At 40.9% G+C, this 10,896-nt stretch overlaps 1 protein-coding gene across 3 annotated transcripts in view; it reads right to left on the bottom strand.

The window, feature by feature from the left end:
- Window positions 1–2,335: 2,335 nt before the first annotated feature.
- Window positions 2,336–10,896, bottom strand: part of LOC104577210 (WASH complex subunit 2C-like) — a 31,136-nt gene continuing 22,575 nt past the window's right edge. For 2 of the 3 annotated variants that reach the window (XM_088528751.1, XM_088528752.1), the window contains 6 exons: window positions 9,418–9,540; window positions 7,795–7,857; window positions 6,891–7,103; window positions 5,036–5,623; window positions 4,243–4,417; window positions 2,336–2,850 (listed from right to left, as the gene is read on the bottom strand). In XM_088528751.1, coding sequence (XP_088384877.1) covers window positions 2,714–2,850; window positions 4,243–4,417; window positions 5,036–5,623; window positions 6,891–7,103; window positions 7,795–7,857; window positions 9,418–9,540 — 1,299 coding nt within the window. In that variant the 3' untranslated portion in view covers window positions 2,336–2,713. The remainder of the gene's footprint in view (window positions 2,851–4,242; window positions 4,418–5,035; window positions 5,624–6,890; window positions 7,104–7,794; window positions 7,858–9,417; window positions 9,541–10,896) is intronic. The other variant, XM_088528753.1, reaches the window with a different exon arrangement.

Raw genomic sequence — 10,896 nt, 5'->3', positions numbered from 1 at the left:
AGCTACTCAGCCTGGCGGGAAGAGGCTGGTCATGAACCAAAGCTGCCCTTGCAGCACGTAGCCCCAGCTTGATGGAAAACACTCGAAATGGCAGCAAAACTCTCTCAAGGCAAAATGATGACCCCTCTGTTGCCTGGGGAGGGTTTCCTTTCTCACTGCTTGCTGGGGTGTATGAAGAATGCTGCAGGCACTAACGTGGCATAGCTATGACTTCAGAGCAATGCCAATACACGCCACACATTATTAAAAGCAGAATAATAGTTTCTCCCACCCTTTAAATACTTCTACAGAACCTCCTCATTCAGGACTCAAACAGGGGTACAGAATGAACAACCTGCTGAAACCAAGCAGCTCACAACAGGAAATAGTGCTCTAATCTTACTCAGCATCAATATTTAACTCTACTGCTAATTAACATGATATGATAAGGTTCATTTTTAGTAAGCAACAGCAATACTTTCCCAGCACAATAATGGTCAGGAGATTGTTCTTCTGCTAAACTATCAAATAAAATAAGTGTAATTTATTAAAAGGTGCTAATTAAACTCACTGCTTTACTTTTCAATTTAGATCTTAAATTCTGCAAGAATGACAATTTCACTAACTGCTGGGCTTCATGCTCACACAGAAAAGTTTGAAAAAAAAAGTTTCAGGTCAAAAATTCAGTCAAACACTACTAAAGCAAAAACAAACAAACAAAAAATACACCACCAACAACAAAGACACACACACAACGCAAACTGAAGGGCCTATATCAAGATTGACTATCTGTTAAGAGGAGTTAATGGAGGACCACACATTTTAGTATGGCAACTTTAACATATGCCACGAAAGATTGGGGGAGCTAGAGAAAAGGAAAGGGTTTGATCTATGATATACTGCAAGTTTTTAATCAAGGCCTTTTCTCTACTGAGCTTTCACATGAAAGTTTAAGGAACTCTTTCAAAAGACAGAAACTTTCTACTGCAGCAGCTCCTGGCCCTCAGGGTTCTTGGCTTGTGACTGGCACGCTCTGCAGTGCTAATACAATTTATTAATGTGGAAGGCTGGAAAGGAGGACAGAGGGGAAAAAAAGGGAGAATTCACTATCTCTTTTCTCACCCCCACCCTGGAAAATGTCACTGAAGAATTTTTAAGTACAGAAGAAGGGAGTAGAGAGATAGTACAAGTCATGTATGAGACATAAGCAGCAGATGTAAAGGCTATAAATAAAGTGGAAGAGTTCTCACCATAGACACCCGTTTACAAAGGGATCTCCCACATTCCTCTCCAAGCTGCTGTTCTTCACTCACCTTCCCCTCCCACCTCCCCCAATGCCCAACGTGAATCAGTGCCAGGCCCACCTAAGGTGCAAATTAATACGTGCTTCTTTACTTCCAACCTTCCCCTCTGCTTTATCCTAAATATTGCTAAATGCTTAACCTGCAGCATTTAGCATGCCTGATAAAGTAAAGCCAACTCCAGAGGCAGGAAAGACTGAAGCAGGTATCTCAGAAAAATGACCTAGGCAACAGAGATAGTGCTCTCAAAGAGGCCTTCTGAGAATTTAAAGCAGATGCTGTGAAAGTGGAACAAGCAGCATTTTGAATCAAACGATCATTGTTGCCATAAAAACAGCCTTGTTTTAAAGACAGGATTACAGGCAGCTACTGGTAAGATAAAAGCAACATTTGATCCTTTTCTACCTATACATTCACTCTGCTTCTATGCATGAAGGTAAGTGCTTTCCACTGGACATGAAGTACGTTTAAGGACAAAATTCACCAGGGGCAATCTAGAAAACAAGAGAAGCAACAGTTAAACCAAGCACACTACCTGGTTAATGAGATTCCACAAAATAATGTCCTCCTGTTAACAGCCTATGATAAAACTGTAACAGATGAGAAAGGAAAATAGACAGCAAGGGGTGAACCAAGCCCAGGCACAAACCAGTCTCTGCATTAAGATATGCCCATAGTCTTGTCATCCAGGAAATGACCAAAAATTCCCAGTACTGATAGACCCTTCGGAAAACACTGTACACATTTTTGGTGCAACTTGAACAGAAGACAATTCCAGATTTCTGTCATCTTGATGTAGTAGTATTAGGTGATCTGCCATACTTTTTTGGGCAGAGAAGTACTAGCCATTGTTGTTTCACGGACTGCACTAGTTGCCAATACAAAACACATAACTACTTTATGACATAAGAACAATCCCTGATAGCAGAGCTCAGTCTTAAAATAACACTAGCATAAAGACTGAGAGGTCACCCTGACACATTCTAACAGTGTTTTCAAGTCATGATGCAGATGTTCTTAGCAAGTGGTAAAGAAAGCAAGACATACAGCCGGACCTGGTTTAAACAGATTCCATTTACTATTTAGCAATATCAGTGATTCTCTTTGTAGATCTGTTCAATAAAACAAACTATACTTTGTATAATAGATTACTTCATTGCAGGTATTGCACAGGTTATATTCATCTGGGCACCATAGAAACAGGAGAGCAGGAGTTTACTGTTGGAGGTTTGTTTTTTTAAAAAATATATTTATATATTAAGCACAATTAGACCCAGTACAAGAAGATACTAACCATGTAAAATGGGTAGCCTGTCACTTAAATAACCACAGCCATCTCATTTAAGCTCTATTGTATTAGATAATCCAGAGTATTAGTACTGGACAAGACATAAAGAAGGCCTCCTTCTCCGACACCGCCTACCCCAGCGTGGCTACTGGCCTCCAAAGGCATTCAGTGGGTCATCAAACGTGCTCAGGGCCTTGCTTTCAGCTTTCATGTCCGAGGCTGCCTGAGAAGATCGACTTCTGGGAGTGGGTATCTTTACAGGACTGCTAGAGAAGATATCATCTAGGAAAGAAAAAAAAAAAAAAGAAAAAAAATATGGCTATTAAAGGGAAGTGATTACCAAACAGAAATAACATTGCACGGAGAAATCTCCAACACACAGCAGCAATCGCCAAAGACATTCTATGATAAGCAAATGTCCTCCTGCTGCTTGTGATTCTAGATGCATTTGTAAGAACATACGTGGGAGCTGGTAACTGTAAGTCAAATCAAAAATATATTTTCTTTTTAGTTGAACAGAATACTTTATATTTTATAATATATCCAAGCATCTGATAAGCATAAATAAGCTAACTGTGTACAATGAATTCCACTTTGCAAGTTCCAGATCGCTCTGATCTGGAACAACAGTGTTCGAGGAACTTGAAAGATTGAAGACCTGCTGAGATTGGTGTCAAAGTAAATCAGGAGAAAAGCGCATAGTACTTGCTAGCGAATACTGTTGTGACATCTGCTACTCATAAGAAAGTCTAACCTATAGCACAATAAAAAGTCACCTGAGAATAGGGCACAGCTAAGGCACAAAGAGGCAGACAGCTATGACTGACATCCCACAGAGTGTTCATAAAGTCTTCTGTAGTCCTGAATCAAGAATGCCTTCCTCAGTGCAGACACTTCTGCTATGAATAACCAGGACCACAAAGTAGAAAAATTTTAAGGTGCTATTGACACTTAACTAGAGTTCTCTCTTGGAGAACAACAGGAGAGATGAAACCCTCCAACATGGATAACATCTGCCAGCAGCAGAGCTCACAGATGCTTGCAGTTCTTTTTGTGGCTGATGCCAGTGATGTTTGGAACTGTGCTCACAAAAAAGAATAAAGTTCCCACTGTCCACAGGCTGAATTGTTGACATGAAACAACAACTGGAGATCACAGAGAAGTTTGTTTAGGACTTATGAACAGCTGTGCTCCAGGGAGGTTTCTCATGCACACACCTCACTATCTCTTCCTGTACACCTAGGTTTTAAATTTAGGCTAACTCAAAGATTATGTAGAAGGACTATGAAGAAAAAACAAAACCAACAAAACCTCCCATTTTATAACAAGGCTTAAAGAAGAGGAAGGAATTTTGACCATGGGAAATAGTACTGACACTTTGCACAAGAGAGTCTGGCTCTAACTGCCCCCTAAACACACATTGTTCCAGATGTTTCTTGATGTAGTAGTCAGGACAGTGAGGTCAGGACAATTCTATATGGTCTCTCATAAGGCATTTAAGTGCTTAGCTCATTCTACAAGCCTAGGAAGTCCTCATCAGAGATTAAAACTGAAGTTGGCCAGAGACTTCAGAACAATTGAGGCATTAAAAAAAGCAAGGAGTTGTACAACATCTCTGATTAATTTAACTTAGGCCAGTATTATAAAGTTAGTAGCAAGATATTAAATACTTACCCATATCATCATCGAATATGGATTTTTGTTCCACTTTCTTCTTGGTCTTCTTTTCTTTTGGTTTTACAGTGAGATCCGCAAATATATCAATGTTATCATCAAACAGGTTAGTGTCTGGCATTTTTTCTTTCACTTTGTTTGTTGGTTTAATTGCCTCAGTAGCAAATATATCATCCTTAGAACAAAGCATAAGGAGATCATCAGTACACAACATGCTCCAAAAGAACAGTCAAGCTCAGCTGTAAGTAGCAGCTGAGATGTTTAGAAGACCTGACAGCCTGGGCATCACAAACCTAAGAACTTCAAGTCCTTCTATCCATGGTAGGCCTAGCAGACACCTTACTGTGAGATTGTGCACAGACTGAATACAGCACAGAGAGGCTTGTACCAACTCCTGAGTCTGCCAACTTTAGTCCTGTTTTTAAAAGTGCTATTTGTTCTGCTGTGTATTGACTGGCAGGTAACAGAAGAGAACCAAGTCCTTCTCTAGTCTGAAAAAGATGTTACTATTAAATACATAGTCACGGAGTCTACTGACTTGTCTGCTGTGTTAATGTCCTACTTTTTAACATCAGTCTTGCCATTAAAGTGGTGAACATTCAAGGAAAGTGTTTCTACTGCCTAGAAGCCGTGTGTGTCTATTTTACCTTCAAGGCCCATCCTATACACCCACCCTACTCAGCAGCCTCCATTCAGCCTGTGCCTATGTAGAAAGTCCTGCATAAGACTCTGGGTATCAAAAGGTCAAGGAAGGCTTTTCCCTTAACTCCTTCTAGCAAACCTCAAACATTACCTCAAAGATATCTTGGGCAGTAGGGTCAACACTTTCAGGTTTCAGCTCCTTCTTTCCAGTTTTCTGATAGGTAAAGAGAGGATCTTCCTCCTCCTCCAAAAATGAAACTGGACTATTTTTCTTCAGAGATGTGTGTTGTACAGACTGGAAGAGATCACCACTGTCCTGATCATCCAGAATGGTTTTTTCCTCCCTATCCTTAAATTTTTTTTTAGCTAAGCTCTCTGCCATTCCCTCTCGTGCCTTTGATTGCACAGCTGGTCTAGATGTTGAGCTGTTTGCAAAAAGGTCTTCTGATTCAAACAGATCATCCCCTTGGCCCGTGAATTCTGAAGAAAGGAGTTTATCTGTCCCAACAGAGACAGTGCTGCCATGAGCTGGCGGAGAGACAGCGAGAAAGCCGTTTTCCTTGGACTCTTGTTCAGTAGGAAGGGGCTCTTTTGTGGTCACTACTGATCTCTGCTTTGGTAGTGAGGACTGCAGTTCCTTAGCACTGTCCACCTCCTCACTCTCAGCAGACTCTTGGGCAGCCAGACGGCGAGCTGTTCTGCTAGGAGGTCTCCGTTTTCCTGTAACCTTGATCCTGGTCTGCAAGCATGGAGTGAAAGCAGAACACTTATATGCAGGGAAAAAAAAACAGACTTTGCAGAAGATAGGTTAAGATTCATGTTATGTTCTCTTTTAACACTTCAAGTTAGCATGTGTTACCCCTTTCATAGTAGCATGATGGAAACTGGATTAACTTCAAGATCCGCTCATAGCTTTGGGTTCAATTAGTTTGAACAGTTACATGTATGAGAGCTCAGCTGGCAATGCTGAGCAAGTAAAGCTGAGCAGACACCGATGTAGTTTCAGAGGAAGCAGGAGGCTCCGTGTATCATTATCTCAGCATCACTCCTTTTCCCCCATTTTTCAGAAAGGGAAAAGCTGAGAGAAGTTTGCAACTATTCGATGCTTTCTGGTCAGTGGATGAAATCAGGGTGCAAAAGCAACAGCTATCAATTCCATACAGAGTAACAACACAGGTCACAAGCCCTGATACCCTGAGCTCTAGGCAATACCTCAGTTGGACAACATGCTATTCCAGGGGCTTCTGCTCCTGCAGTACACTCTGTCCAGGTCACGTCTAATAACATGTTCCATTTAATTTCATTTTGTGTGTAGCCAGCTGTAGTTTGTTCCTTGAATGCTTTTAGGGCAGCCCACCTGCAAATTTTAATTATAGCTGCTACTATACCCTACATGAGCAGGTGTATTCAGTGTGGCAGAAAACAGGACAGCACAATCTTTGTTCCCCTTTCCCTAATTGCTGTGTTGCAATTGAAGGACAAACTAGGTGGACAACTCAGCTTAGAGGAGCCATGCTCTTTTGTCACAATCATTTTAGCAGCACATCTGCCTTCAGGATGTGGGGATGTATTAACCAAGGCATGTCAAAAAGCCACTAAAACAAGGATGGAAGGGACATATACTTGCAAGCCCAACTCCCCGATTGATGCATTGTGCTTTGAAAGCCAAAACAGAATGCTCAGTGGGTTGCTTTGATCCAATCTTTGCAAAGAAAAAATAAAGAAAAAAAAGTGTTTGCCTGCATACATTTACAGCTTAAGCTCAGAACTGAAAAATTCAAGAAGCAACAACATGCCAAAATTACAATGTGTAGTCTGAGCCACAAAAGGTATCCACTGTGTGGTTTCTACAGTGCTTCTACTTCTGTAGAATTTTGCAGTGCAAACCTGCACTGAATTTCCACACCTACATTTAGATTCAGATAGACCACCAGAAGAACTTGCATGCCAAAACACAAGTTTCTCCAAGACAGAGATCACATTTAATCCCCTTTGTATCTTCCTACCTTATTGGCACTGTGCAAGGTATCTGCTTGCATAGGCTGATCAAAGCTCACCCCGAGTTCTTCATTGTTTCCTGCAGCACAGAAGGCTTCGCTGTTCTGTGCATTGCTGGGCTCATGCAGTGGAGTCTCCAAAAGCGGCAAGGGAGGCTTCACACTGGAGACTTTGGGCATTGCACCAGGAAGCAAGGCCGCAGGGTTAATAGCCAAGTTAGCCTGCAACACAGGAAGAACACACACACACACACGAAAAAAAAAAGAAAATACATAAGAGATTATGCTGCTCGAGAGAAGCATGGCCCCAGAGAAGCAGCAAGAGACAGCACATTTAGGCATTCAAGTTCTACTCCTGAAAGTGCTGGGCCTCTCACCTCTACTAACTTCTGTTTCCCATGTTCTCTGTCTCACTAAATTTGTAGAGAGCTCAGCCCTGTTATTTCATATGAGAGCTCTAAGAACAAGTGTTTAGTCTGATGTTCTACAGCCATTCTATGCAGCTCAGCATCCTGCCTGTGGATAGGAAGAGTTCCCACATTAGGTGATACTGTAACACAGGCAATTATTACCCTTTTTGTGGCAGAAAAGGGTGGGGAAAAAAACCAACCTCCTCCCAAGAGTCTTTGGGCATCCTCAAAGTAAAGCTGAGAAAAGCAGGTCAGAGAGCAGCCCTCCCTCTTTGCCCGCAAACAGAGTTAAACAGTGCAGGGTCAGGTCTGGGCGCGCGGGGGGAAGCGAATAAAGCACTGAACATGCGATACAGAAAAAGTAACAATGGACAATAAGTCATCTGAAAAAAAATCACAAGAGTGAGATAAAGTAGTAAAAAGATTTTGTTTCAGAAAGAGCCATCAGTGAGGCAAGGAAGATTTTTGTTTTTTTTAAGCCAAAATGCCAGTAAAGTGATTACTTGTAGCTTTCCAATCCGAGATGAGGGCTCTTTGGTTTTAATGGGAACAGGACCTGTAAATTTCTGCACAAAATTACACTGGATTAAACATCAGCTAAACAAGTTGATACCATCATCTTCAACCAGACCACAGTTTCCATTTTAATATATCTAGAGAAAGAAAACAGCTCACTTACTTAAAATATCTTACTGTTAACACATATTCAACTACCAGAGCTACAATCACTCAATATTGAGCTTCTTCTCAGTTCCACTCAACTCTTCTTTGCAGCCAAAGGTCCCGTCTTAATTCTGGCTTTTTGACTCCCTGCTCCTTCTACCCAGCACCATGCTTTGACACAGCAACCCTACACTTCCATCTCCTCCAGGTGTCATGTAGCCCTCTCCTCTTGTCAAATCACACTCTTTTCTTATCCCCTCCTAAGACCTCTTAGGCCACGTTGGCCCTTCGTGTTACAATCAACATTTCTCTTTATAACTGCCTATAACAGGGTCACAGACTTCACAGGAATTCATGCAAAAGCCAAAGGGCTACAAAGTTGTATCTCTCAGCCTGAAAGGAAAACACAGCTTCAGAGCCAGAGAGCTGCCCTACGGGAAGCAGACCATTAGTGCCAGAAGTTGGACCTAACAGACTAACTGAACAAGAGTGGCTATGTGGTCTGAAGACTTGGATCAATTCTAGGTCTAGAGGATGAGCCAAACCAGTCCAGATATGTGATTTATTTTGGCTCTGAGCTGGGCTACGTTGCCAAGGGTGTGACTGATCACTCGTAGTTCCCTCGGACGGGTTGAAGTATCTAGGTATTTGGAAAGGTTCAGACATTGTCATAGAGGGCTCTGATGGCAGGAGAGGGGAATGCCACCACCTGAGATCATTCTGCATGTTTGGGGAATTCAGTTGAACCCCCAATTTCTTATACCATACTGTCAGTGGTAAAGAAAGAGGGAAAACTAGTTCTCTACATCAAAGATTACAGCATTTCAAGTGAAAATAGGCTAATTCTTAACTCTACAGACTAACCTTGTATTTCTCAACCTAAGGAAAAGTGTTTAATGAAAAACCAAACAAATGGCTCTTAGGAGATACAAGCTAGTATGGAAAGACAGCCAGGCTGTCCTTCCAAAGACGTGTGGCTTAGCAAGATTAAAATCAGGAGTTGGAATCTCGTTTGCTCATCACACAGCCTCCAAGATAAAATTTCCAATAACCACAGATTTGTGCTATGTGTCAAGAACTCCTTTCTGAGAAAGTGTACCTGTCATTTAAAGATCCCGTTCACTCCAACAGATATGGGTGCTTCAGAGAAGAATGTGCAAGGGGTTAAATCACACCTTACTTTCCAACATACCGAGTCTAAAGCCTAATTCTTCACTGGTTTGTACTTTGCTGTCATGTAACCGAATGGGCAGTGAATAAAAGACTATTTCAACAACATTTAAACCTCTCAGTGAGAACAATAAATAGAGACAAGTTTGGTCACATGCTGTTGCATTTCTACGGCTTTGCAACCAATAAAGTCAGACATTAGTTTTGATCTTTTCAGGAGACTTTTGTAAAATAAAATAATGCATAGCCTTTTTCTGTGTGTGCTGTTCAAGGCACAAGATTTAGGTGCTTACCTCTGTGGTTTCTGCCTTTGGAGCTTCAACTTGTTTGGCACTTGAAGCATCTTCCAGAAGGTTACTGCTTTCCAAGGAAGGGCTAGTACTGGCCTTAGTAACTGTTTTCTTCTCTGGAATTTTCTGAAAGCATTAAGACCAGAAGTCAACACAAATAGGGGAAAAAACATGGCCTGAAGGACAAATAAAATCAAACAGAGCTTTTTACAATCTTGTTTTCACTTGCAAAGAATATTAGGTATCTTTTAGCTTTGTAGTACAGAGCTATTATGTATTGGCTTTGTAATAACAAGGAGCTATTCCTTCCCTTCCCACCCTTTATGACTTAACTCAGCCTTTTTTTTTTTTTCTCCCATTTTTCTGGAAATTACACATAAAATCAGTTTGGATAAATTTCCAAATGCACATACACTTTACATACACAGGGCAGCAGGAAAAAAAATATAACTAAGGAAAGCTATTTCTTCATTTTCAAGCAAGCAGGCTCCATATACAACTGCCAAACCCTCATTACTTAAATCCACTCCTTCCACAGTGCTCAAAGAAGGAAATTTCAGGAACTACTGCCAGTTTTCTAGCCAAACTTCCAACTGCAGATATAAAAAAATAGGTTAAAGGAAGAGATGACCTCAACCTAGTTAAACTCTAAATACATTTAGAGTAGCAGTTCAAAATATATGTTAGAACTCTGAGCTCAGGCTATCTGTAATACACACCAGTTCATTACTGCAGCTGCTCACTCTCCAAACAATTCAGGTAACAGCTAGCTATAAGGAACATTTCAATATCATGTTATTGCCTTAAATTAAACCATTTCAATGGCATAACTCACAGCCCAAGACCCGGGCATGTATGCCTGACAGGCAAGTCATAGTAGCAAATGAAATATCACTTTCAAGTAAGCAAAAACTGGGATCTGAGCCTGGATGAGCACGAACACTATAAAAGATGGAAAGTCTTACAATGAAGATTTAGATTTCCTCGGTAGAAGGGCTGGACCTAAAATCAGGGCTCACATAGGAATTATTGCATTGTTTTAATACTATTATTAGCCAAAAGAATTAGAGTGGAACATAGTCTGTAAGGGAGTCGACTTTTCAGGATACATTGCCAGGCAATTACAAGCTTTGTTCTCAAGACCAACGTTCAACCACTGGGCTAATGACCTGGGGCTTTTGATCTAGATACACAGTCAGAGCTTCCTACATAAACCAGTAAGGCTTCTGAGGGAAGAAAACAAAAACAAACAAAAACACACTAACATTTATTCCCTGGCTTTTTTCAATAGAAGTTGTGGTCTTGAAGGAACAGATTATTTTGTTTTCTTCATAAACCTTGTAGAACTGTCCATTTATCCCTAAACTTTGTTTTAAAAAACAACATCTAAATTCACTTTTAGGAGACATGGAAGCATGTGAATCAGAGGTGCTTTTGCTAAAAGCATAGCTATATCCTGAAGTAGTTAGTCATATGGAAAGA

The sequence above is a fragment of the Tinamus guttatus genome, unplaced genomic scaffold (assembly GCF_059628265.1).
Source record: "Tinamus guttatus ecotype Peru unplaced genomic scaffold, ASM5962826v1 Tinamus_guttatus_pri_ptg000314l, whole genome shotgun sequence".
NCBI lineage: Eukaryota > Metazoa > Chordata > Aves > Tinamiformes > Tinamidae > Tinamus > Tinamus guttatus.
The sequence above is the reverse complement of the archived record's forward strand: the minus strand, read 5'-3'. Positions and strand labels throughout refer to the sequence as shown.